General features: G+C 48.7%; 1 protein-coding gene across 14 annotated transcripts in view; it reads left to right on the top strand.

The window, feature by feature from the left end:
• The first annotated feature begins 955 nt into the window (after positions 1-955).
• Positions 956-27,495, top strand: part of LOC122367462 (myosin heavy chain, muscle-like) — a 47,865-nt gene continuing 21,325 nt past the window's right edge. For 3 of the 14 annotated variants that reach the window (XM_043340549.1, XM_043340551.1, XM_043340550.1), the window contains exons 1-19: positions 961-977; positions 5,580-5,731; positions 6,139-6,295; positions 6,696-6,839; positions 11,920-12,076; positions 12,732-12,759; positions 13,009-13,111; positions 13,552-13,644; positions 13,981-14,143; positions 14,560-14,663; positions 15,084-15,221; positions 15,586-15,705; positions 16,065-16,214; positions 16,906-17,076; positions 20,114-20,293; positions 20,585-20,744; positions 22,042-22,094; positions 24,451-24,538; positions 26,982-27,099. In XM_043340549.1, coding sequence (XP_043196484.1) covers positions 5,676-5,731; positions 6,139-6,295; positions 6,696-6,839; positions 11,920-12,076; positions 12,732-12,759; positions 13,009-13,111; positions 13,552-13,644; positions 13,981-14,143; positions 14,560-14,663; positions 15,084-15,221; positions 15,586-15,705; positions 16,065-16,214; positions 16,906-17,076; positions 20,114-20,293; positions 20,585-20,744; positions 22,042-22,094; positions 24,451-24,538; positions 26,982-27,099 — 2,183 coding nt within the window. In that variant the 5' untranslated portion in view covers positions 961-977; positions 5,580-5,675. Of the gene's footprint in view, positions 978-5,579; positions 5,732-6,138; positions 6,296-6,695; positions 6,840-11,919; positions 12,077-12,731; positions 12,760-13,008; positions 13,112-13,551; positions 13,645-13,980; positions 14,144-14,559; positions 14,664-15,083; positions 15,222-15,585; positions 15,706-16,064; positions 16,215-16,905; positions 17,077-17,703; positions 17,875-20,113; positions 20,294-20,584; positions 20,745-22,041; positions 22,095-22,719; positions 22,773-23,254; positions 23,343-24,450; positions 24,539-24,835; positions 24,924-25,878; positions 25,967-26,981; positions 27,100-27,495 lie in introns of all 14 variants that reach the window. The other 11 variants (XM_043340548.1, XM_043340543.1, XM_043340547.1 and 8 more) reach the window with 9 other exon arrangements.

Here is a 27,495-nt window from a genome sequence, read left to right as displayed (position 1 = left end):
CATTTCCTATTACTTAATTTTTCCTCATTCAAAAGACAGCCCAATCAATATTCCGAGGCAGTTAAGTTTACTTTCTCAGTTCTTTGAAAACGTATGCAGCGAAGCCGGCTTTTGATGGAATATAAAATCCGGAACATCTTCACGGAACATGTAACGATTCGAGCCTATTTATCATACTTCTTGAAATGAACCTTGTCATCCAAAATATAGTCGTAAGAGGAAGCGTTTTACCTCATGTTAGCCCTGATATGTAAGTTCTTTTACATACATATCAAATATTTAGAGTGTGTGACGAATAAAGCGCAGATGTTCGCTCTCGTTCTCGCGCGTCCAGAGTGAACACTTGATGCTGCACCGCAGTGCACCCCTGTAGTGCGGGTCAGTCTACCGTCCAGGAAAGCCTCGCCTGGGCCTTGTCCAGTCCATGGATTCCTTCTGGTTCTGTGAAGCACCTCTCTCGGTGGTTTTAGAGGCCGTCAGGGTTAAAAAGCATCACCCATAGATTCAACAAATAATGATAATGTATCATTTTCGTGGTCAAGAGGAAATGATTAATAAGTTTTTGGTGCTTTAAAAAAGTTCCAAGGAAACCTGCTAGTTGCTTTGTATTAATTTTACGTAAATAAAGATTATTGCAAATTGAGAAGACCAATCATGCCCCTCTGATCGTGCCCCATATCTCTGTCCTCCCTCTCCGGGCCAGACCTCAGCAGTCAGCACCTCTCCCTGGCTTCTCGCTGGCAGCTCCGTTGGCATCTCACCCCTGGCCCTCACCCCGGCTCGCGGCCGGCGCATTCTTCCAGCCGCACCACCAAAACGGTCACAGCCCGCGGCGCACCAACACCCGCTCTGATTGGTCGCTGCTCCTCCGACCGACCAATTAGCGGCGGCGACACAACGCCCGTCGGAGTCGGCTCAGGTGTCCAGAGGCGAGCAGCGGGGCCGGCCGCCGCCCGGGGCCACAGAACCCACTGGGCGTGAGTCGGGCGCGGAGTGTGTCGTAGCGTGACCTGACCTGACCTGACCGGGCGAGTGAACACCGGTGGTTGTGCCGAAAAGCCTGCTCGAAACCAGTGGCGGCAGTGGTTTTGTGGTTCGGATGTTTGGTGCATCGGAATGGTTTTGTTACCCCTACCTGCATCTACCCTACCCTACCCCTACACGTGCGGTGTTGAACTGTGATCTCTGGAGTCGCATAATTCTGGTCATCCTAGCAAGAGGATGAAAGTGTTAATCTCAATGGAAGCCATGCGCTCTAATTTTATCCAAGTGTTGCTCATATTGACTCAAAAGTCGCGCTTTTATCATTCATGATATTTTTATTTGATTCAGCATCCCTGCTATCGAGTGAAGCATTAATTCCAGACTCTTGTGCATAAAGAGTCTGTTTTTGTTCGTTATTCAATTGAACAAAGCATTTAGAGTTGTTTTACCGCGCCTTCTTTGTCGCCTGTGACCCTGCATGCCCCTGTTGTCAGTCACCCTGCACCTCCATACGTAGTCTACCCTGACCCCTACCTCGTACCGAAAACCAGCACGGAATACATACCAAATCATCGCGTGTTTGTTCGTCCGTTTACATCGGCATATACTACCGGCCCTAGTGAATGACCCTGTACGACCCCGGCATTGGCCACCCTGTATGACCCTTGTGACCTCTGTATGACCGCGTGACCCGCGCACGGGGTTCACGGTCCCAGAGCGGGACTGGCCTGCCACGTGTGGCCCGTCACGTGTCCCGTGGCGCCACGTGTTTGTCTACCCTGTCGATGAGCAATACACGTCTTGCCGAGAGCTGGACGCCACTGGTGTTTGTTGCCCTGCATGATGATGGTTTTCGTCGCCTGACCTGATGGGGAGGGGGGAGGGAGTGGAGGAAGAGATGAGGAGGGACACGAAGAACGAACACTGGATTGTGGTGGTCTGATCGTGACACGAGTAGAAACTAGAGAAATTGGCTAGGATTCGTGAACGAGCTTTAATAGGTTCAATAATTTAATAGTTAGTTTGGCAAATTATTACCATATTTGGGTGGTTTGCAAAATTTTTGCGTTAGTATACTTGTGAGGCAAAGACTGAACAAGTAGGGTGTCCCAAAAGTCTTGAAGCTTTTTTATTTTTGTCGTGTGACCTTGCTATGCCACCGATTAAGGCGAATCATGCCTCACACGAAAGAAAATGAACTGAAATTTTGTATTTTCATGCGTAGAGCACCACTTTAGTCAGGTGGCCCCCGTTGTGAGTCGCACAAGAACGAGCGCGAGAGATCACGTCTTTCGCTGCCGCCAAGATCTCCCGGTTTGCGAAACACCGGTGTCGCCATGCCCGTTTCTTGTCAGCTTCAGAGTCTTATTCCCTGAAGCGAGCGACATAATATTAGCGACATATATTTGCGACGGGTTGATATTTGTTTTAGTACCATAATAATGCGACGAATCAAAGGATTACAACGGGCTGTTGCTTAGCGCGCTCAAGCAGCTGAGCCTTATTTTCGTAATGGATGCGTGCAAACATGTCAAGAGACTTTCTGATCAGTAAATCATTATGTTGCTAATGTTTTCTCGGAGATCCAATACTCTGTTTCCTGGCTCGCTTCAAGAAATAAGGCTCTGAAGCTGACCAGAAACGGGCATGGCGACACCGGTGTTTCGCAAACCGGGAGATCTTGGCGGCAGCGAAGAACGTGATCTCTCGTGCTCAATCTTGTGCGACTCACAACGGGGGCCACCTGACTTAAGTGGTGCTCTAGGCATGAAAATACAAAACTTCAGTTCCTGCTCTTTCGTTTGAGGCGTCATTTGCCTTAATCAGTGGCATAGCAAGGTCACACGACAAAAATAAAAAAGCTTCAAGACTTCTGGGACACCCTGTATATCACCCAACTTAGAGGCACCTCAGTCACACATGAAGCGAATGAAAACTACTCCGATTGAGCCGAACTTTCCAGTTTTCTTTGTAGGCGTCAGTGTTCTTTTGTAACAGCCAAAAACTGAAGTAAAACGAGCAATAGATGTTAAACGCTCGCTGCTTTTACGATCCTACAGGGTTCTAGTGACGTATGTTGTGCTGTTGAATATAGAAGGGACTAAAAAAAGTGCTAATTTTTTATTCTACTTTCAGACAAGTTCATATTACATCAATGTTATTTTGACGGCAACAAAGAAACTAAAGGCATGTTGTTGTTGTTTTGCTGCTGTAACAACAAAAACATTTTGTTCTTCATAAGTCGGTGTAATTTTTAAACGCCTCCAAATTGAAAATGGCGTTCTAATATAATTTGTTATTCATAAGGCAGTCTAATTTTTAAACGCCTCCAAATTGAAAATGACGTTCTAATATAAACAAGGGAAGGTTTGAGATCAAGTATTCAACATAAGTACCTACAGGAATTTAAATAGTCTGATGAACTGCGCGCCTTTCCATTTCTGCTGTACTTTGTGGCCTCTCAGGCGTGCACTCAGTCGTACGAGATTAGGTAAGAACGCACCACTGAGGAGGAAGGTTAACGGCCATTATTTTCATGGCAAGAACTTTTTAAGAAAAACCCAATAGCTAGCTTTATATAAATGGATAATTACTTAATTATGAAAACAAATCAAATAAAAATAGGAACATAAGCACTTCGCTTAGCTTCGGTGTCGCAGGTCAAAAAACTAAAACAAATAACCAACAAACAAACAAACAAACAAAATATGATCACAAACAATCCAAATGAATTCCAGAAACTGATGGCATTAGAGCGAAGGGCTTTGAACAACACATCAAGCGTGTTAGCTGTGACAAAGCACGCTATGTAGTATGTACCTACTTATGCAGTCAAGTCAATCATGCAAGGCGACGTGTGAATACCATGCTCATTACACAATATTCTTGGTATGCGCAGAAAACGATCTGTATATTTATATTAAGAATAAACGTCACTGTGCAAGAAAATCTACCGCAGCCTCCTGCCTGGTGCCTCTATGGCGTTCTTGGCTCGCGACACCCCATATTTGCCACCGGCAGGGGCCATCCAGGGCAGGCTGCCGGGCCGGGGGCCAAAGGCAACACACGGACCGACAGCGGGCCGGGGTATTTTTGGTCAGCGAGGCGCCCAGCGGAAGACGGACCCGCCAGAAAGGGCGAGGGAGACGCTGCTTGTGGATGACGATGCATAGATGCTATCATACCTAAGAAATCAGTAAGATGGAATAAAATGAAGTAAATGATTCGTAAGGCATTTCACACGAGCACAGCATCTAAAAAATTGCAACTATTTGTAAAAAAAAAAAATTAAGCGATCAAAATGCCTTAGGTGTGTTTGGCTCGACAATACGGATCGACTGATATGCAACATGATCTTTTACGGTCAGGTCATGACGTTGACCTGAGGTCAAGAGTTGACCTTTTAAGGCCAACTTATAGTTCACTCGACGCGTCTCGACGAGAGGAACGTGATGCTAGCAAAAGTAATGTTGTGACTCTCTTGAGTAAAAAATTATTGAAGAAAAATATGTTTCGTGAAAACGGCTATTTTTTAGTTTTTGTCTTTTGAAGGCTAAACCGTTGACCTGAGGTCAAATCTCAGGCACATTCCAGAAACAAGGTTAAAAGGGCCATCGAATGCGTTTTTCCGTGGCGCATCAGCTTTATTGGTTTCCGAGTTATGTGCCAATGTTGCGAAAAATGTTGAATAGGCAACATTTTACCTTTGATGAACTCCGGTGACCTGACCTTTGACCTGACCTAAAAAATGGCATTGTGTGTTCGTCCATATTTTGGACGTTCTCTCGTATGCCGCTTACCGCATGTCGCTATCTGGCCTAGGAGCGGAGTTAGAAGGGGGTGTTCAAATACCCTCCAACAGGGTGTGGAAATCCAGGACCCCCAGCAGGGCGTGGATTACCAATTTTTTTTACATAATTTCCTGCCGAAAGCGAAGTGGTTTGTTCTACCACCCCTCGCCATTTCGCCCCTATATGAGCCCTAGCGCTTCGAGGGAAGCACGAGCGTCTTTGCTGTGACCACTGACAGCTAGCGACGGTCAAAACATTGTTACAATCTCAGGTTAATCGGTGACCTCAAAGGTCAAATAAGTCATACGATTGTCGGGGCTTCGTTAATTGGTCGGTAGCTTCACAAAACATGGTCAGAAAACAACAATACCGCTGCCAATGCATTAGGAGTTTCAAAGCACAGTTTGCACTTCCGTTATTCATTGATTATCGCTTATTGATGATTGAAAACAGTATCAGAAAAGAGAACAGTTTATATGTTGTTCAATGAAAAATTTTGCTTACGGCAATGTCTAAAAATATATTTCTTTACACAATGTATGTGATGTAGAATAATCATCAAATGACACCCCGCTGATAAATTATTTTCTTTGGAAGAACAAAAGCAGATGAGAAAAAAAGCTTGGGGACAGAAGTCATATTTAAACGCATCCTGATGGATTTCTTCTTCATAAAGAGAAAGGTCAATTTCGTCGGAGAAGCTTTCTCTCACGAAACTAATGATTTCTGACTTTCATGCTCCTCAATCTGCTTCTAGATTTATCGTTCCTAACGTTACCCCGCACATTTTTGTGTCCGATGCAGGAGAGACCACCTCTCACACCGGAGTTCTAGTCGCCCACGGCCGTTTCGTCGGCATCGTTTCTGTCTGCTCCGTAGCACCGACAACCACCTGCAACCATGGTGATTGAGAAGAAGTACAAGCCCGATGAGGAGCCCGACCCAGAACCGTACCTGTAAGTATCGCGAGTACCGAGTATCCGGAGATGTTGTCCATCTCTATCTGCTGTCATACGTTATCTGCTCTTAATGTTATGCTATTATTTTTGTAGTCATTGCCAATTATTATTAACCTCGGTCATTGTGCAAGGCCAGTATGCTAAACTTACGTGTCTCAGAAAAGTATCAAATTTTGTCGAAAAAAAAGATGGAGTCGCCTTGAGCATGAATAATAAATTTTTTGTCGACCTCGTAAATAGTCTTCGCACGTTTCTATTATTCACTAGGACTTTATGACTTCTAACACCGATACAAAATCACCGATAGCTTGGTAACAAAGGTAAATCTTCGAGTAGTCTGTAACAAGGACAGGCCTTCCCGACCCGTTTCTATCCCTCCTCACCACATCTCTCCCCGCCCACAGGTACGTGTCTCTGGAGCAGAAGAGAATCGACGCCACCAAGCCGTACGACTCGAAGACCGCGTGCTGGGTACCCGACGAAAAGGAGGGCTATGTCCAGGGTAAAATCATCGACGCCTCCAACGACAAGACCACCAAGGTCCAGCTGCCCAACTTTGAGGTCAGTACGGCAAACGCCGTGATTAGGGGATGTAGTTTATGGGTCGCTTTCCATGGAAATCAGAGTGTTATGACTGGTTGACGCTTTACAGTTATCTTGTTTCCTATTTTCTAGTGCAGAATTGGTTTCGGCTAAACAATAGATGAGCCATTTCATTAGCGTGCGAAACCGTCAAACAACTTTCAGCTTAGCTTTCATTTATGATGTTGTATCATTGTAGAAAAGTTTTTTTTGTCCAGCATTTTTCTAAGAAAGCTGCTTTGGTAGCTTCAAATGCTTCACCTCAGGCATTGCTAGGCATGGCAAATATTGCGTCGGACCATTGACCTTTACTAGAGCACGTTACATGCACAAGCCGCCAAGGCACATGACTGACCATCTCCCCGTTCCCCGTCAACAGGAGAAAGACTTCAAGAAGGACCAGATCTCCCAGGTGAACCCGCCCAAGTATGAGAAGGTCGAGGACATGTCCAACTTGACCTACCTCAACGACGCTTCGGTGCTGCACAACCTCAAGCAGCGCTACTACAACAAGCTTATCTACGTGAGTTAACAGTGGACAGCTTGTGAACGAGATGTTTCGATGTAGGGTCACCTGGGTCATTCAAACGGTCGATGAGTTTGATCGTGTGATAGGGTTGTTTTTAAAACGTGTTTTGTTAAAATAGTTTTGTTTCTTTTGTCGACCGAAAAATAACCATAATCTTAAGAGAAAGATATGCATGTACCTGATTTAGACGATGGTTAGTTTTCCTGGAAGAAATTTGCTCAATCTCTAAAATCGAGAAGTTTATCAGAAGACAGCAGACCAAGTGAAGAATGAAAGTAAAGATATGAAGATGCAAAGTGTTATAACGTGAGGTGACGTCCGCCACACACGCTGGCTCGATCCAAACTGGTGTATTTGGCCCAGACCATCTCGGCCGGTCACCGCACAGCCGCAGGCGACCAATCCCCGTCCGTCCCGCACCGGTGACGTCATAGGTCATCATATGACGTCACCGGTGACGTCATCTCACATCCTAACACCTCCACCACAGTCACAAACCACCCGAACACAAACGCTCTTCCAAACACAACACACCAACACGTAACACTTAAGTCACGGTACCGGTATTTCTCCATACCGCAGCAAAACGGTCCGGCTTCGCCGTCGGCCGTGGCCTGAGAATACGGTTCTCCGCAGCACGCCTCACACCCTCCGACGCGGACCGCTCCAACTGACCTCTACCCTCGTTCCCAGACCGCTCTCCCCTATCTAACGCCGGCCGCTCCGCCGGACGTACAGCACCCTCACACACCAGCCCCTCTCGATAATCAGGTGGCGCGGCACGCTCCGGAGGAGTCTCCGTTGCACGCCTTCTGACGTGATCGACATGCCGACAAATCACTCTACCATCCGATAACATGACAGTCACTTTCACACTACACACTTCTAGCACAATACCAGGAAGCCAGTTCCTACCATTTACCCCCTGGAGTCTGTCTACCGATGTGACCCACACGGCGTCTCCTTTTTGTACCGACATGGACCTGGCACCTCTGTCCGCGTACTGTTTCTGAGCTCTCTGACGGGTCTCTACCTGACTAGCCAGATCCGGCCTCAGCAGATCCATGTGAGTCCGCACTGGTCGGCCGATAAATAACTCCGCCGGTGATCGACCAGTGGTCGAATGAGGCGTGTTCCTGTACTGGTACAGGAACTGTGCCACCCTGTATCCAACCGGGCCCTGTAACGAGCGATAACTATTTTTAAAAGTCTGCACATAACGCTCGGCCAAACCATTGCTCTTTGGGGAGAACGGAGGTGACGTCACATGCTCAATTCCCAGTGACACGCAAAAACTCTGGAATGCTGGGCAGACAAATGAACTGGCATTATCCGAGCACAGCACCCGCGGTAAGCCCCATGTGGCGAACGATGCTCTTAATTTCTCAATTGTCACTGCTGTTGTGGACCCTTTGGTTGGGTACACATCCACCCATTTTGAATATGCATCTACAATGATAAAAAACATGTGACCGTCTATCGGACCACAGTAATCGATGTGCACGCGATCGTAAGGGCCCCTGGGCCATTCCCACGGGTGCAACGGAGTATTGGATACCTGGTTCCGAGTCTCATTGCAATGCTGACACTTTCTCACCATCTGGGAAATATCCTCGTCCATGTGAGGCCACCACACATAGGACCGCGCGAATGCTTTAGTCCGTGACTCCCCCTGATGGCCTGCATGCAGCATGCGCAGTACCTTCTCCCGGCCCTGAGTAGGAATCACCATGCGGCTTCCCCACATCAGACAACCGCCCTGACAGCTAAGTTCCCCGACTCTCTGCTGGAAGGGGCGAAAGTCATGCGGCAGTTCCCCACCGGCCGGCCAACCCTGCTGTGTATACTGCAGTACATGGGCCAGCACCGGGTCACGGGCCGTCCAGCCCCGTATCTGCTCCGACTTTACGGGGCACCCGTCCAGAAACTCCAACAGATTAACGAATTCTGCTGGCGTCGGTGATGTCACTGCACTGCACGGCAGCGGCAAACGGCTCAATCCGTCACAGTGGGTCTGCTTCGAAGCAGGCGTGTATTCTAGTCTGTACGAGTACCCACTGAGCATTAATGCCCACCTTACCATTCTCGGCGAGGCCATCACCGGAATCTGTTTTCGCTCACCCAAAAGACCCAGTAGAGGCTTATGATCAGATCGGATCACAAAATCTCGCCCTGCCAAATAGTAGTTAAATTTTTTCACGCCATTCACGACAGCCAATGCCTCCCTGTCCGTCTGACTATATCTCCTCTCGGTGGGATTCAGAGACCTTGAATAAAAGGCTACAGGGCGCTCTCCTTGTGGCGTGCGCTGACTCAGCACGACACCGATGCCTGACGGGCTAGCGTCACAAGCCAGTATCACGGGTAACTGCGAGTCAAAGTGAGCCAGGACCGGCGACTTCAACAGAAGCGCTTTGGCCCTCCCAAATGCCTCGGACTCGGCATTTCCCCACACCCACGACTCGCCCTTACGTAAAAGACGATAAAGGGGAGCCAGAACAGTCGATAAATTTCGAAGAAATTTACTGTAATAGTTTATTAGCCCTAACCAGGCCTGCAGTTCCTGTACATTTCGCGGCTCAGGCGCCGCTCGTATCGCGGTGACTTTCTGCTCCGTCGTGTGAACACCGTCTCCACTCACGGTGTAACCCAGGTAAGTAACGGAGCTTACCCCGAAACTACACTTTGCCTTATTTACCCGAAATCCAGCCGCGGCCAGACGGCCGAGAACCTCCCGTAACCGAGACTCATGCTCCTCCCGAGACGGCGCCGCGATGATCACATCATCGAGAAACACTGCCACCCCAGGTAAGCCGCTCAGCACCTGGTCAAGCGTGCGTTGAAAGAGAGACGGGGCACTCGCGTACCCAAAACTCAACCGAGTGGGTCTGACCAGGCCGCGAGGAGTATTCAGAGTTAAATACTCTCTCGATTTGTCGTCCAGCACTAGCTGGTTGTAGGCACTCTTTAAGTCAACCTTCGAGAAGATCTGACAACCCGTTAATTTTACGAGGAGTTCTTCCACACGCGGCAGTGGATACTGATGCACTTTAGCTGCCTGGTTTATGGTTAGCCTGTAGTCACCGCAGAGTCGCAACGTACCGTCCCCCTTGGGCACCACCACCATTGGCGCCGCCCATTTACTGTCTTTGACCTCTTCCCACAAACCTAGCTTTAACTGTCTATCCAGCTCAGCGTCAACTCGCGCCCGATACGCCAGGGGAACAGGGCGCGCTTTGCAAAAGCGAGGTGTCGCGTCTGGGTCAACAGCGATGGTCACTTTCTCGCCCTTGAAACACCCCAACTCGTCATCAAACAGTTCTGCATACTCGGTCAACACCGGGGCTAACGCAGGGTCCGCTAGCACGGACTTACCCGTCGGCTGGGGTGGAGACACGTCTGCCATGCGGCAGATAGCATTCCAGTCCAGCTTGAAGTACGCCAACCAGTCACGTCCAAAGAGCACCGGGCCGGTGCCTTCCGTCACGATCAGCGGTAGGTTCACCGAAACAGAACCATATTGCACGCACACTATCGCCTCGCCCCGTAGGGCCAACCGCTGACCACCATAGGTGCACAATTTACGCCGCGAAGGAGCTATCGCCGGACTCCCCTTCGGGAACAGCCTGTTAAACTGTTCCTCCGAACACACAGAGACCGCGGCGCCTGTATCCACCTCCGCCCGCACTGCACGGCCGTTTAGTTTGATATCCACGTACAGGGGCGGGCGGCTCTTTTTTGACTGCGGTGACTGCGGTGACTGGTAGAACAGCGTGTAGACCTCTTCAGCAGCGTCGTCTGCGGGGTCCGCTCCCTCCGCTGGTGATGCCGGAGCGCCGAACTCATCGTCCTCCACTTGATCAACCCAGCCGCGACCCGCTGCGCGGCATGCATCTCGAACGTGTCCCATCTCACCGCACTGGAAGCAGCGGCGATTTCTCGCCCAGCACCTGCTCGGCGAATGTCGGCGGCTCCGACAGCGGTGACAAGGAGCGCCTTGCTGCTGCTCCCTCGGTCCCCGCCGATCCCGTGTCACGGTACCTCCCCTCCGACTGGGCGAGTCCATCGCGGCCGGGCGCCGGCCCTGACCGCCGGGCGCTGGACCACGCCCACCACCTGCCCGAGGCGGCGCTGCGCGCTGCGTGCTGCGCTGCTCCAGCCGGCCGACCACCGCCAGCGGCCGGGCGGCCGGCACAGCGGCGGACTCAGCGCGGCCAATCTCCTGCGCCTGAGCCTCTGCTGCCTCGCTGGTGCAGGCCAGCGCCAGAGCTGACTCCAGGGTCAGGCTCGTCTGGCTGAGGAGCCTGGCTTGCAGTCTGGTGTCCCGAATGCCACACACCAGTCGGTCTCGGAGCATCTCCGGCAGGGTCTCGGACGGAAACTGACACGGCTTTGCCAACCTGCGTAGCCTGGCTGCGTACTCGGTGACCGATTCGTTCTCGTCTCTGCAGCACGAATGGAACCGGAACCGAGCGACGATCTCAGATGACTTCGGCTCAAAGTGACCTTGCAGCACAGTGACTAGCTGCTCGTACTCCAGGTCGCTGACCGTCTGCGGCGCTACCAGATCCTCCAGCAGTGCAAATGTCTTAGGTCCTACCACACTGAGCAGAGTCGCACGTCTCTTAGCTTGGCCAGAAACACCCGTAGCCACCAGGTACTGTTCCAGCCATCTGGCATATGTCCCAAACGACTCTTGACTGGGATCAAACTCCCTCACCAAACCACTCAGACTGGCCATGGCGCACGCCGCGCGGGTTCAGTCTCGTCGCCACTGTTATAACGTGAGGTGACGTCCGCCACACACGCTGGCTCGATCCAAACTGGTGTATTTGGCCCAGACCATCTCGGCCGGTCACCGCACAGCCGCAGGCGACCAATCCCCGTCCGTCCCGCACCGGTGACGTCATAGGTCATCATATGACGTCACCGGTGACGTCATCTCACATCCTAACACAAAGCAAATTTAAGTTATCAACCTGAGCACGTCACCGTTGGATCTGACCTCTGCCCCGATAACCCCGCCACACACCACACAGCAACTCTGACCTCTGACCCGGCGACCCCATTTCAGACCTACTCGGGCCTGTTTTGCGTTGCCATCAACCCGTACAAGCGTTTCCCGATCTACACTCTGCGCGCCATCAAGATTTACCTGGGCAAGCGGCGCAATGAGGTGCCTCCGCACATCTTCGCCCTGTCGGACGGCGCCTACTCCGACATGATGGCCAGTGAGTAGGGGACTCTACTACAGCGTGGGGCATTTCTGTACGTATTTGCCCTGTCGGACGGCGCCTACTCCGGCATGATGGCCAATGAGTAGAGGATTCTACTACAGCGTGGGGTAGTTAACGGTTTTTTGTTGGTCAGGATTTATCAAACAAGTCGCTTTATTTTGGGTGCTATTGCTGGAACGGCACGTCTCACTTTTGCTGTGCTTTGAAATGCCGTGAGATTATTTAACATCGTGAAATTGTTTGGTATCTTATTCAGCCCCCTTAGAAGCCAGGATGAGTCGAGTTGAGTAGTGGAGAAAAAAACAAACTTGTTAGCACTTAACATAAGCCTCAGAGTGGAGGCACTAAGTGGATCCGGTTTGGATTGGCTTCCGAAGGGACGACTGGGGCTAAACTCGAGCTAAATCGGTCACCTGTATTCCTCTTCGGAATTCGCTGTGTCTTTTGATATCGAAGACGTTTGGCGTTAAACTCAAACAAGCAGAAATTATAGCGTATCGTTTTAAAAGAAAATTCACGAAGCATAGTAAATCGCTCAGATGCGGTTTAGTTATCGTGCTGTTCAGTGTTATAAGTTCAGTGTTCACCTACTGAATAGGTAGCTACAGCAGACGGCTAACTAACGTTCGTATCTCTTCTCTCTTCCCAGACGGCCAGAACCAGTCCATTCTCATCACGTAAGTTACCGATCCCTGAGAACCCAGCGAACCAGAAACGGGGCTAAGATGCTTCTCTGATACGCCTAGTCATAATGAAATCCTTGTGTTGAACTTTACTTTCAACTACCAAACGGGTATCGTATCCTCGATATCGACATTCGACATCTCAAAGTCACAAATTGTGTGCATTGATACGCTGTACCACGCTGTACCTAGCATCGTCACCCCAGTTAATGCCAGCACCTAAGAAGCCTCTTTCGTTCCCAGTGGTGAGTCTGGCGCTGGAAAGACCGAGAACACAAAGAAGGTCATCACGTACTTCGCCCAGGTCGGAGCCACCGGAAAGAAGAAGGCCCAGGATGACGGCAAGGTGGGTTACATGCCAGGCTACGACGAATTCGCGAAAATTTAAACTGATGATTATCAATAACGTTATAATTTAGCGTTGGTACTTGCTTGTTATTGCACCTGAGGACGTGTTTCGCACTTTTTGCTGCGACGATAATGCACAGTGCACACCTTATTTGTTTTTGTTTCGATGATTGTATCTGAAGTCTAGTTCACGCTGATGATCGTGATTTGCTCTGCCCACAGTTCGCTCTAGAAAACTTATGACCGCATTAACCGTAACATTATGTAGTATGTACTGATCGTATGTTGCTCCCAACAATATACACTCCGGGTACCCATTGACAACACTGAACGGCCGTATGTACGGTACTACTTTGAACATATTTCGAACACCTGGGAAAACATATACCGCATCGACAATACAATATACTGACCGTTTCTCTCGTCTATCTCTGACAGGGCACTCTGGAGGACCAGATTGTGCAGACCAACCCCGTCCTGGAGGCCTTCGGTAACGCCAAGACCACCCGTAACGACAACTCCTCCCGCTTCGTAAGTGCACCACTTCTGCTTAATGGGACAGAACAAGTTCTATAGCTTTTGTCATCTTTTGTTTTAACTCTGCGATTGTTTTAACTCCTCAAGCAATCGAAACGCTTTTCATCAGCCGCAACTTTTTCCCTTTTACTTCACTTATTTTATATTTTCAAGTCTAAAGATTCGTTTCCTATCGTCTAGACACTCTAGATCAAAGATGAATGTGTTCAATGCATGTTTCAGTTAGTATGTCTCAGTTGTACAATGCAATGTCACGTTACACGTACCTTCACTTGCCTCTTCCGTTGTGTAATCAAACCGTTCTAACCACTCCCACCTCTCTCCCACCAGGGTAAGTTCATCCGCATCCACTTCGGCCCGCTGGGCAAGCTCGCCGGTGCCGACATCGAGACGTACCTGCTGGAGAAGGCGCGTGTCATCTCCCAGGGCGCCCTGGAACGCTCCTACCACATCTTCTACCAGCTCATGTCCGACGCCATCCCGGGACTCATCGGTGAGTGTGAGGTGCTGGTTAGTAGAGGGGTTTGGATTGGGTATGTAGTTGGAAGTGGTTGTATGATGGGAGGGGTTGTAGACTCATCGGTAAGGGCGCGTGGTCAGTGGCGGGGCTTGATTTGGGTTCGTGATCAAGTTGTGACGGGTGTGATTATGAGAGAAGGCTTGGTCCGCTTTTGGGAAGACGCTGAAATTGTCGTTGAGCTAGCCAGGAAGGGTTTGATTATAATTCCGTTGTGGCCACTTGTGAGGCGAAAACATAATTTTTCAGTAGATAAGGATGTCCATGACATGGAATAAAAGGATGTGTGAAGCTGAATATTTTATATATTTAATGTTTTTTGAATATTTGATATTTTTGCTTGCGTCATGTTGTATAATACACGTCTGAAACTTGTCCTTTTCCTCATTCAGACCGCATGAACCTGGTCAAGGACATCTACGCCTACCACTACGTCTCGCAGGGCAAGACCACCGTCAACGGCATCGATGACGACGAGGAGATGAAGATGACGGACGTGAGTGATCCTACGTCATCTTGGGAAATACTCCGTCGTCGTTCGCTAAAGAATCAATGCACATGCACGCAGTCAACCTAGCTGATTTTTGTATGCCAGTTCTGCGTAACTTTAAAGACTCAAAAACTCGTGATATGATAAAACAACCAACTCCTACATACCGACGTCTTAGTCTGTTCCAAGTCTGTTCCTTGGTCTGTTCCATATCAACAACATATCAAGCTTGCGATCGGAGTTTCTTCGGCAGATCCTTGGGCAGATCGCTCCTCCGCTCAATAATTTGCGTCTTAAAATGTAAGGGCTGTACATACAGAAATCACGCACTGCTTTCAGCGGGGCACTTTGGCCGCAAGCTTGAAACGGAACAGAGTATAGTTTCCACATTTATCTAACACCCTTACCTTACCCTCACGTTTTTAGGAGGCTTTCGACATCCTCAAGTTCTCCCAGACGGAGAAGGACGACATCTACTCCATCGTCGGCGCCGTCATGGTCAGCGGAGAGATGAAGTTCAAGCAGAAGGGTCGCGAGGAGCAGGCCGAGGCTGATGGCACCGCTGTGAGTACATCCAACATGGCAGCGCCCATAGACTGCTTCATTATGGCGGCATATGTAGACATATGAAAAGTTACAAAAATGCCTAGCTTTTCAGGCAAATGTAACTATATACAGCTGTGCATTGAGAAGTCTTTATGACGCACGCCAAGTAACCTGGCAGAACATTGCTTGAATAAATGGTATCCTTGTTCTCATATCAACCTGACTTATTCTTATATCGAACTTCCAATAAACTGAATTTATCGCATCTTCTGATCTTCATCCCCTTGTAGCTAAGACGTCAGTTTGAGTTCTCTCCGCATTGAAACTACATACTCCGACCACGGGCTAAATGTCTCACTACGTAAAACGTTGTGCATCACAGGAGGGTGACATTATCGGCAAGCTGCTGGGTATCGACGGCCCCGAGCTGTACAAGAACCTGCTGAAGCCCAGGATCAAGGTCGGCAACGAGTTCGTCACCCAGGGTCGCAACAAGGATCAGGTAAGTGTTCTTCAATATCACAGACAGCGTTGTCCCACGTCGGTGACTTTCTTCGGACTGGATCAACTGCAGCAACTGTTTGATGTTTAGTTGAGGAAAGGAGGTGCTTGGTTCTTCGAGAAGCCTGCAAGATTTGTTGTGCTTGCCATAGACGTCATTCATGCTACGTAAGTCCGTAGTATTATCAAACAACCTATTGGAATTCCGTAATTTTTTACCTAAGTTTCAGAAAAAAACGTGAAAGATTCGTTTTGCACTGGCGTAGCCAATATTCCTCTGTTATGATCGAACCGCATCTCATCTTCTCTGCCAACTAACCTAACGCCCGACCTGACCTGACCTTTCCTGTCTGCCTCCAGGTGTACTACTCCGTGGGTGCCCTGGCCAAGGGCATGTACGATCGTCTCTTCAAGTGGCTCGTGAAGAAGGTCAACGTGACTCTGGACACCAAGCAGAAGCGTGCCTCCTTCATCGGTGTGCTCGACATCTTCGGCTTTGAGATCTTCGACGTAAGTCGCGAGGGTGTCATCTTGAAAGGCAGGGGGACTTAGATTTCAGGGCTGAAGTCAATCGAGACTTCGTGGATGACGATGAGGATGTAACGTCAATATCGTAAAAGATCGAAGGAGTCCGTGAGATAGCTTGTTCAGTTGAATGTCATTACAATTTTTCCGCATGGTGGTGCTCTGACATAGTGAATATTTGCAAACTACTTTGCAAATGCTTTATTTTTATGCAACATGGCTATATACGTTGAATGAGTTATGCAATCGCGTACTTTTTTCCATATTTCGCCAGATAGTGTCTTGTATTGCACCGTATATTTTGTCATATGTCGTGAATATGTTACGTCGTTTTTGTTGAATGTCAATGTCAACAGCAAGATGTCGCCCGTGTGTACTCTTCCTATTCTGCTTACCCCTATTCGCAGAGCCTCGCCCTGCCGTGTGGATTCCAGAGACCGATCCGTCGCTTTTAAAACTGCCCATGCTATTCCTGTTCTACTAGCACCTGTTCAGAGGACTTTAAATTGCCGTGGTTCCCAGAAGCCCAATCTTTCTTTCGCTTTACTCTACGGCCTTCCATCTCGAGCTTCACCATAATTCCTCGCCCTCGCTTTCATCTGTGTTGAACCCAACCCCCCAAAACGGCCTTTGCTTCCCCCTGGCCACCATCATCAGCCAGCTTTCTCGGTTATAGTTCAACGGGTTCGAGCAGCTGTGCATCAACTTCACCAACGAGAAGCTGCAGCAGTTCTTCAACCACCACATGTTCGTACTTGAACAAGAAGAGTACAAGCGGGAAGAGATCGACTGGGTGTTTATGGATTTCGGCATGGACTTGCAAGCCTGTATTGATCTCATGGAGAAGGTGAATGAGATAGGCTGAAAGGCTAGGAGAGTTAGAACTTAGATTAGATGGAGGACGCCTGGGAGTGAGTTTCTCACTCCGGTCTGCGTTTGGTCTCTGTCCGGTCTCGGGTCCAAGAATGCTGGTCTCCGATGGTCTCAGTGGTCCGGGTAGCCAGCAGCTGACTGAGCCTCGGAATGAGGATGCATGCCTGCTGACTGCGTACTTACTAGACGCAGAAACTGCACAAACTCTGCATGGGCATCTTGGCATAGCGTCTGTCTCTTTTCAGCTGCGACAATTTTTTGTATCTAATTACATCGGTAGTTTGAGTCGTCTAGTAAAATAGCCAGTAGTTGTTCCGGAGTTGACGAAAACTCTGAGTTTTAACTACAACGCCCGAGAAACGGCGTATCACGGCTATCTGGAAGCCGCGCTGAATTCCTGAAGATTAAGATTTCGGCTCTCTACTTTTGCCGTCTCTGCCGCTCACATCCTAACCCTGACCGCTAACACGCAATCCACTAACCGATCGCAGGTACACAGCCTCTACAGTAGCAGCTCTCGTCACTGTGCCGTCCTAGTGTAGACTCGCCGTCTAGGTGCATGGTGTGCTCGCTAGTGACTGAATGCTCGTCCGTCTTTTAGTTCAACGGATTCGAGCAGCTCTGCATCAACTTTACCAACGAAAAACTGCAGCAGTTCTTTAACCATCACATGTTCGTACTTGAACAAGAAGAGTACAAGAAAGAGGAGATTAATTGGGTCTTTATGGACTTCGGCATGGACTTGCAAGCTTGTATCGAGCTTATGGAAAAGGTAAAATATCCCCATAAATCCCAAAATTATAGTTTGAACTTTATGTTGTGTCCCATGAGTTTTCTATCCCTCGTCCGCTTTGCTAAGCGTGCAGGGTCACCATTCAGTTATACCGACCCCTTGCCGCCACAAGAAAGAAGTAGCCTTTTCGCTCAAGGAATCGTTTCGATGATTAAATATGTAAAATGAGAATCCCGACTACCTTATCATCCAACGGCTCAATATTTGTTGGCAACATTAGGAAATAATGAAGTGGTATAACGTTGCCCCTTGCGCGGCACGTATATGTACTTCAGACTTATTTAAATCACATGTAATGGCGCTACTTAGTTACTTAGTTAGAAGCCGGGATTACCATCATGTAAAATTGGTTCGATACAAAAAGTATGCATGCCACCCACTGCCTGAAGTAAGTCGCAACAGTATTCCTCCGATCAGTCGATTTGGATTCGATGTTGTCGCTATCCTATAGGTTGTAGGTACCTACCAGCATCTCCGAATGTCTCTTTGGGATACACGACGCGAGATTGTGCACCATTTGATTTGTTCCCGCTCTTGTCGCCCGTCGTTATAGAATGGACTCTCCCATTTAGATACAGCATGTGTACTGTGCTCTTTCGAATGTACCCCTCCCCCTGAATGTCACCCCAGACCCCACTATTGGGAGACTGCAACTGTACCCATCTGACGTACCTCGCCTGGATTGACCCGTACTGTATCGACCCCAAACCTGATATTGATCAAAATAAGCGTCAATATACCGAGATCGTCGTTTGGAAAAGATCCGAGCCTGGTTTAAATTGTTCGATGGGCACTTTTGTATTGAAAAGGATCAGCTACAAAGAGATATACCGGCATGTATCCCATTGAAACCACTGTCTTGTCTCGGCAAGGTGGTATTCATTTGGTATCGTATTCATCGCTACGCACGAGCTCAAATTTAGCTCATCGAGATCCATTCAGACCAGGCGTGGCTTTCAACTATGACCTTTAGCTCAGATGTCACCCCAGTAAATGTCATCCCCCTGTAGCCCCAATCGTGCCTCCATGCCCCACCCCAATCTGCACCCCTACCCTCATCATCTTCTACGGAGACAATGACCCAGCACGACTCCAGCCCCGAGACCGGCATGTTTGGTTCTACCTCTCTTAGTTTCAGTGTGACCGAGCGGCGCTGCCCTCTACCTCTACCCACCCCGTGAACCCTACCCCCTGGCGGCTGCCTGCTCTGCCGCTGGCCACCTGGCGGCGACCGGCAAAACTAACAGTACGAGCCTCTCCCACCAGTGTGGCCGAGTCGCCAAGAGATGGCTCTGCCTGTCAGGGCAGCCGCCCCGCGCTACCCTTCTACCCGTGACGTCAGCATGCGCGTGAACCCTAGCGAAGTCCCGATTGGTTGAAGAGTGGAGCGAGGTGCTATCGGGATCGGGAATGATCCTGCAGCCAGACAGGTATTTTCACTGGTTATACCGCTACATCTAATATCTACAGGCGTTTTCATCACTAATGCTGCTTCAAACGATCACGCATAATTTTGCAGAAGGTTATTTGTAAGAGGTAATCACACAAGCTCGTGCTTGTTTGGCTAAAAGCTGCGTCTAGCCACCAGCCATCGCAGTAACGCCAAGTAACAGTAATGAACAAAAGTCGAGGCTACAGTTCTAATTAGAAAAAAGGTGCAAACCATGCGGCAACGTTTTTGCCCGCTTTGGTGCTAATTTTGGCCGGCTCATTTTAACCACATGATCACAGGTGTAAGTACAAGGCATTGCCTAACAAATATAAGAAACATGAGCTAAACTCGAGCTCGCCTTGTCCATTGCACGCTGCATTCATCGCATGACTTTCAGGATGAGTGTTCGGACGTGGAATGATAAGAGGGGAGGGTAAGGTCTATTCAACAAACATGCAATATTTATGCGTCACATCGGCAATGTCTTGTCCTTTCTTGTACCTATATCATCTAAAATATATTTGTTCCTAACTAACGATCTTCTATTGGAGTATTTCTGTGACACGTAAGTTTAATGGTCCAGACGCTTAAATATTTGTCGGCGAATGATTGTCCTTTTATATATTGTCCCTTTGAATTCGTAAATCGTAACTTACATGCAGCACTTGCAAGTAACGTAGACAACAACTTGCTACACAACTTGTATCACACTTTGCATAATGTTTCCGTTCTCTCTCAGTCCCCACCCTCTCGACCTCCGTCTTCTAACTCTCGCCTGTCTCGCAGCCCATGGGTGTGCTCTCCATCCTAGAGGAGGAGAGTATGTTCCCCAAGGCCACTGACAAGACCTTCGAGGACAAGCTGAAGACCAACCACCTGGGCAAGTCGGCGCTCTTCGTGAAGCCGAAGCCGCCCAAGCCCGGCCAGTCCGAGGCCCACTTTGCCATTGTGCACTACGCCGGAACGGTAAGGACAGGGAAGAGAAGGGGATTGGAGTGGAAGCAAGAATAAGAAATAGACGAGGGATGAAGGGCTTACCTAATTACATTAGTGCTAAAGGGAAGTAAGCTTGTTGAGCTTTGTATCAATGAGCGGTGTATCAAAGTAATTGTAAACAATTGGATTTGTGGTGGCCTTCATCATCGTCGGTAAGCTATGCCAGCTAAGTAAAACAATAAACGAAGCAAAACACGATAATCTACGGTCGTTGATAACGTTGAAGCACTGACACTGAGGTTACCCTCGCCATCTCTTCAGGTGGCCTACAACCTGACCGGCTGGCTGGAGAAGAACAAGGATCCGCTGAACGACACTGTTGTCGACCAGTTCAAGAAGGGAAAGAACGCCCTGCTGGTGGAGATCTTCGCCGACCACCCGGGCCAGTCGGCGCCCAAGGAAGAGGGCGGCGGCGGCAAGGGTGAGAGGACGTGGGAGACAGGCGAAGAAGTCAGAGGGCAGGGGAGACATTGGGGAGACGAGAGATAGTGGCGGAGGAGGGAGACTATGTTTCCATGGCACAAGTTAAGCCGATTTTGCAAAATATATTTCCTTCATCATAGCACTTGGGCATCATCTAAAAATGTAAATAACTGTATGTAAATTCAGTGTGGACGTGGGGAGAGAGATTTAGAAGACGTGATGGGGAGAGAGAAGAGATGACATTGGGGCTAGTAGGGAGACGGTGAACGCGGGGGAAAGAGAGATGGCAGAGAGACAGTGGGGACGTGTTTAGAGAATGAATGACAGCAAGGAGACAGCGAAGTTGATGGGAAGACATGCCGACGTGGAGATTGGGAGACTTACGGAAACGGTTGGGCGACAATGGGGGACGGCGAGAGAGACTAGGTGGACAGCAGGTTGACAATGTGGATAGTTAGGGATCCTTTGCGGGTAGAACAGTGGGGGCATACAGTTAGACAGTTAGACAGTTGGAATGATGTGAGATAGCGGGAGATGGCAGGGGGACGGTAGAGAGACGTTCAGAGGACCTGGGAACGTAACTGGGAGATATGGGGATGTGGAGGCCTTGATGGACACGTAAGTTGGGACTTGCGACAAAGACTGACGTTTGTGGCTAGGAGCACCCCCCCCCCCCCCCCCCCACTTCGTTTGACCGATTGCTCTCCAGAGCTACTTTAGCAAGAGCTATTTCTGGTTTGACATGTTTTGATACGAGCGAGTGTGATCAGATAAGTCGGCTACCTGCGAGCAAGTTTTGAAATGCGGCTATCAGACTATATTTCGATTCAAAGCATCGTATGTTGCCCTTAGTTGCATCTCTTGGCATCAAAGGTGCGGGTATAGGAGCGTTTTAAGCTGTATCGCGCTTTTCCCATGCCATTTCCATCCGTGCAACCGTCTATATCAGAGACACAAATATCATGAACCGATGAGTCATGTTTCTCTTTGGACTATACAATTGGTTTCCATTGATGCCGACAAGTTATGCATAGGCAAAGCCATGCCAATGAAATCAGTAATGACTACCGTTTATTGCAACCCTTGCTCAAGACTTTTTGGATTATTTGCTCAAGTAGCATCTAGTGACGTGACGGCATTTTTCAAGTTTCAAGTTTAAGTCATTTGAAGTAACGATAGAATACTTTTAGCATCACAGCTACGTAGTTTTGAAGTGTCTAGTAACGATTTACAAGCATTTAGTTATTAATATTTTTGGCCGGCACCCTCTGACCTCTGAGTGTTCCCGACTGCAGGAGGCAAGCGCGCCAAGGGTTCGGCCTTCCAGACCGTGTCCGGTCTGTACAAGGTAACTTTGTCGCCGGTGCGCCGCCATCGCCGCCACCGCCGCCGCCGCTGTCGTATCTGTCGTTGGGTGTTTGTTGTAGTTCAGTGACGACGGTGGCGGCGGCGGTACCCTGCTGTGAGACCGTGCAGTCGCTGGCGTCTGACAGCTCGGTGACATCTGTACTGTGATGAGTAGAACGCCGTGTTTATGCAGACTTATGGCTTCTGTCCAACGTCACGACATGCACGGTCTTCACAGCAGGGTTTGATAGGATTGTCGAGCGTTGACCTGACCTGACCTGACCTGACCTGTCGGATGCGGAACCTTGTCAGCTTTCCCCAGTTTATGCCTCTAAAGTTATAGCATCAAGCATTCGAACATCTATCAAATCCTGTCCATATTTTCCACTAGCATCACTCCATCTCACTCAAAACCTTGACCTGCCTGATGCCTCGTCCTATCTTCATCTGATGCCTACCTGCATCCAGGTCAGCGCCCAGGTCAGGTCATCTCTCGCTGCTTTGTGTCTACTATCATCAGTAGGCACTGAACAGGCGGCCGGTGTCTCTGACCCCAGCCGCCTGTTCACCCACCTGCTGATGCTGCTCACGCTAACTGCTGACTGTGCTCACGCTCTCTCTGATAGGTGGCCGCGGAAAGAAGGGCGGTGGCTTCGCTACTGTCTCTGCCAGTTACAGGGTACGAGCTGATATCCTTCCATCCTGGCACTCATTATCCTGTCCCGAAATATCTAGCTAACACCTATAGTAAATTGATTAACGAGTCCACCTTCGTTTAAGTCATAATAATTTGCTACAAAATGTTTCTGTGATTGGGGTCATGCTGAAGCGCTAAACAATGGATGGATAACGCCATATTCGTTTTTTTATAAAATTTAATGTGCAGTTGTTTCTTATTTTCTGGGCAAATGTTCCTATAGGTATTATGAACTCTAAATACACTTACCCAAGTGATTTGGTCGGCAACTGATTTTCCTAAGTATAATATCTTTTCATTTCCCATTGCGTTTAATAAATTTTCAAAAAATATATATATTTTTTTAGGTAAAAACTGATTTCACCATTATCGAAGGTCATTTGAAAAGTATTCTAATTCAATATATCCTTTTCTGTACCCTGATTGGCCGGTCTCTCTGACGTCACTCCCGTCTCCACCAATAGGAGCAACTGAACGGTCTGATGAAGACTCTACACGCGACTTCCCCTCACTTCATTCGTTGTATTATTCCCAATGAAATGAAGGCGGCCGGTACGTCCCCCCCCCCCTCCCCCGGGAATGCAGGAAATGTCGGAGAGCATCGGAGCATCGTGGAGTACCCTCTCCAGACCCTCACCCCCACCCCACCCACCCCAGGTCTCCAGAATGATAGCACGTGCACCGGAAGCCAGCGTCGCGATCTTGATACGTGCACGTGAACGTGATCTTTGATACATGTTAAACGAGATCAGGATCTCGATAGATGCACGATCACCCTCCTGAAAGATATGCCCCGAAGCGCGAGCACGGAAAACGAGATATCCTGTGACCCTCCCTTGTGTGTTTGTAAGGTTTCGTGGAGGAGACAGCACCCTTCTGTGAATCTGCATCACGAATGTGCATCATGAGAACGACTTTGATGTGAAAGAATGTGTTCCTGACCCGAAAACCCGACACCCAGATCGAACCGACCTACCCACCGGACCCAACCCGACCCAAAAGCACGACTTGGTGTAAGGATCGATTACAGGATCGCACGTGGATCGCAGCGGATCGCAGCTCGATATCCATCGGCTCCAGGGCACTGGATAGCCCCCTATCTTCCCTCACCGTCCCTGATATGACCCAGAAAATGATATGACTGTGCCCTGCCCTGCCCTGACCCACACCCCTGTACATTTGAAATGAATGTCGCACTATTGCTCGGTTTATTTTGTCTTAGATCGCGGTACCAGCTGATGGGAAGAGTTGTTGATGTGATAACAAAAGCCTGCCTGGTGTTTTTCACTTTACCGATTACATGTTCGGCTTTACCATGAAGGCAGATTCGCTGTTCTATCAATGTACTACACAACGCACCGAGGCAGGCTATGACGACTTTTCTAAAAATGCGTAAATATTTTTGCCCGAAACAGCTATGCATTGGCGCGTCATCAACACTCACTAAAAAAAAACTTGAGCTATATAAAAATATATGATCGCTATTGGATCAATGCCGACTCTTCCCACCGGCCTACTGCACCGTGAACCGAGGCATGTCGAGGGATAGCGTCCCGAGCCGATGGCATGTGTACGACCCCCGGACTCTGTGCCCCCGATACGTCCCCCACGGTGACTATAAATAACGTCCCCGACCTCACCGCGCACGTTCATATTTTAGGAGCAACTGAATGGTCTCATGAAGACTCTGCACGCCACATGTCCCCATTTCATCCGCTGTATCATTCCTAACGAGATGAAAGCCCCCGGTAAGCGCTCTTTGACGCACCCGTGAGCCCAGAACCCTTCTGCCAGAGCAAGGCTAAAGCTGTGCCCCCAAGGAGAACCCTTTCTGAACCCGAGCGCAAAAGTGTGACCCAGAGAAGCCCTCCCTCCATCAGCTAAAAGCTTTGACCCAAGTGGTCCCTCCCTCCAGCAGCACAAAGCTGTGATAAAAACCCTCCCTCCACCAAAATCGTGACTTGGCCCCCGGCATAGTTTTCTTGCTCCGGATCAGAGCAAGAAACCCTACGCCCCGACCTCACCACTGGCTGAATGTGTTGTAGGAACAGCTGAACGGGCTGATGAGAACACTGGAGGCTACGTGCCCTCACTTTATTCGTTGCATTATTCCCAATGAGATGAAGGCAGCTGGTAAGCGCGATGGGATTTCGCCAAAAAGTCGCAGAGTGCAAACGCTTATGGCTGGGTGTATTATGTGGATCGCTTTGTCACTTTTTGCGGCTGTTTTGAAATGCCATGTTTCAGAGCTTCAGCGCTTAAATTTGGCAAAGATGAGTCCTATGAAATGCTTTCACATTCATGTGCTTGCTTTGGAATTTCGATTAAAAACGCCTCTCGCAAATAGGCCTTTTCAACTCATCTTTTTGTGTTGGTGCTTAGCTTTCCATTTTGTCGAATGCGGTAGCATTCACAAAGTGTCTCGGGAAACTCAGAATAAGCAAAAGAAAAAAAAATCGGTTTTTGAAATGATCCGCAAAAGTTTGCATTCAAATGCCTGTCCCAGTTTAGGAAGTATTTCAGCATAAGCTTATCGCTCTTCGCATACGCTGTAAATGAGCCCTCCTGAATTTTTAGCCTGCTGTGTAGTGGCATCCCCACACACACATATACCCTCCTACACAGCGACAATAAAACATCGAAAATCAGACAAATCAGCCTTCAACTGCTAACTATAAAACCCATCAAATTTTTCCACCTCAACACTTGCCTGACCATTACCTCGATGTAAGCCCACATCATTATTGTGACCCGACCCTTATTGATGTGACCCGCCTTCGAGTTTGATGTGACCCGAGCCGGATTGACCTGCGAACCTTCCAATTGATATGACCCGACCTGGGTTGACCTGTGACCCTTCCGATTGATCTGACCCCTCCGGATTGATGTGACCCGCCCTGGATTGACCTGCGACCCACCCCAGATTGACCTGTGACCCTCCCGATTGATGTGACCCACCTACCCCCGGATTGAAGTGCCACCCCTGCCCTGCGGCCCCGCGCTCTGCCCGCCTGTCGTGACCCCTGCCTGCCCTCGGGCTGCCCCCGGCGAGGTCAGAGCTCAACTGACCTCTGACCTCGCACCTCAGGAACAGCTGAATAACCTGATGCGAACGCTCATGGCGACCACGCCGCACTTTATTCGCTGCATTATTCCGAATGAGACCAAGTCCCCTGGTAAGAATCGCATGTAAAACGCGTAGAAGCTCCCAATGCATGCGAAATTGAATATGAATAGATGTTTTTAGAAACACGTGCATGCATAAGTACATATGTTTTTCTGGTAGTGCTATCTAGGAATGAGTTGTTGATAAGTCATTGGTGTTGGTGATCAGACTGATGTCTTATAAGTAATGTTTTGGCCAAAAGATTTGTGGCATTTTCTGTTAGGCACTTGTATGACCTTGCTACACATTTTGACCACATAATCATCAGCTACATTGTCAGCGTCTTAGTCTAGCTCATTCAAATTATTATATAAGATAAGACAACACCTTCGAGTAGTATAAATAACTCTCGCTTGTAACCTTCTCTCAGTCGCTTGACACTTCCCTCCTGTGAGACTTTCACGGATTTCCTGAGACCAGGACATAATATACATACAGGACATAATGTAAATTATTTTTGATGCAGATGTCTTCAGTCCCGCTTCAGCTTCCGAACTGCTTCTGAATGTCCTCAGCTGCCGCTTAGCCGATGCCCAGATAATCGCTTCCCGCCTCTAAGAACGTTTCATTTTTGTCAACTATTGTAACATGATACGAGCGAAAGAAGATTCATATTCTTATTGTTTGCTAACAAATGTAAACAATTCAAAACTGCTATAAATTGCAATATGTTGTGCCCGTGCCTAATGAACGTAATATAGTGACTTAATATCATTAAAGTAACTTAGGCATAGACTTCGAGCACAATTTGTTATCGCATAAGCTTTCATTTTCATTTATTTTAAACGATAGCGTTAATGAGGACGAAAGGCGAGTTCACCTCTCATCCATGACCTCTGAATCCTACTCTGACCTCCGCGCTTACCCGTGACCTCTGTCCTGTGCTCTGACGCCCCTGACCTCACCAAGACCTCTATAAATCCTTCCGCTGACCTCAGCGTGCTGACCTCCACACTGTCCCCTGCGCTGACCTCTGACCTGTAACACTTGACCTCTGACCTGTGACCTGCTCGCGCGCGCGCCAGGTGTCATCGACGCCCACCTGGTGATGCACCAGCTGACCTGTAACGGCGTACTCGAGGGAATCCGTATCTGCCGCAAGGGCTTCCCCAACCGAATGATGTACCACGACTTCCGCCACCGGTAAGAGCCAACGGACGTATTTTTCTTTCAGTCTTTTTATTGTATCCGAAGGGGATATGGGACGTCTTACTCTCTCACGCTTCTTTTTTGAGGAAACGTCTTATTCATTCATCATTTCTTCTTTTTTTTAGACGAATCTGGGGAAGTATTATTCTTTCGGCCTTTTTTTTCTCTTGTGAGTAGGAACTGGGAACGTCTGGTTATTTCCGTCTTTTTTTTAGGGGGATCTGGGGACGGCTTATTCTGCCATTCTTTCTTTCTTTATTTCTTTATGAGGGTGTTCGGGGACGAGTCAAAGCGAGGTCATTTGGCGTTAATAAGCAGGGGTTTTAAGAATATAGTTTTAGTCTGATGATAATGAGCGTACGAGAACAACCAACCCATGTTGTAAGAGCG

This window comes from Amphibalanus amphitrite, unplaced genomic scaffold (genome assembly GCF_019059575.1).
Source record: "Amphibalanus amphitrite isolate SeventyFive unplaced genomic scaffold, NRLGWU_Aamphi_draft 000871F_arrow, whole genome shotgun sequence".
NCBI lineage: Eukaryota > Metazoa > Arthropoda > Thecostraca > Balanomorpha > Balanidae > Amphibalanus > Amphibalanus amphitrite.
This window is presented reverse-complemented; position numbering and strand designations above follow the sequence as displayed.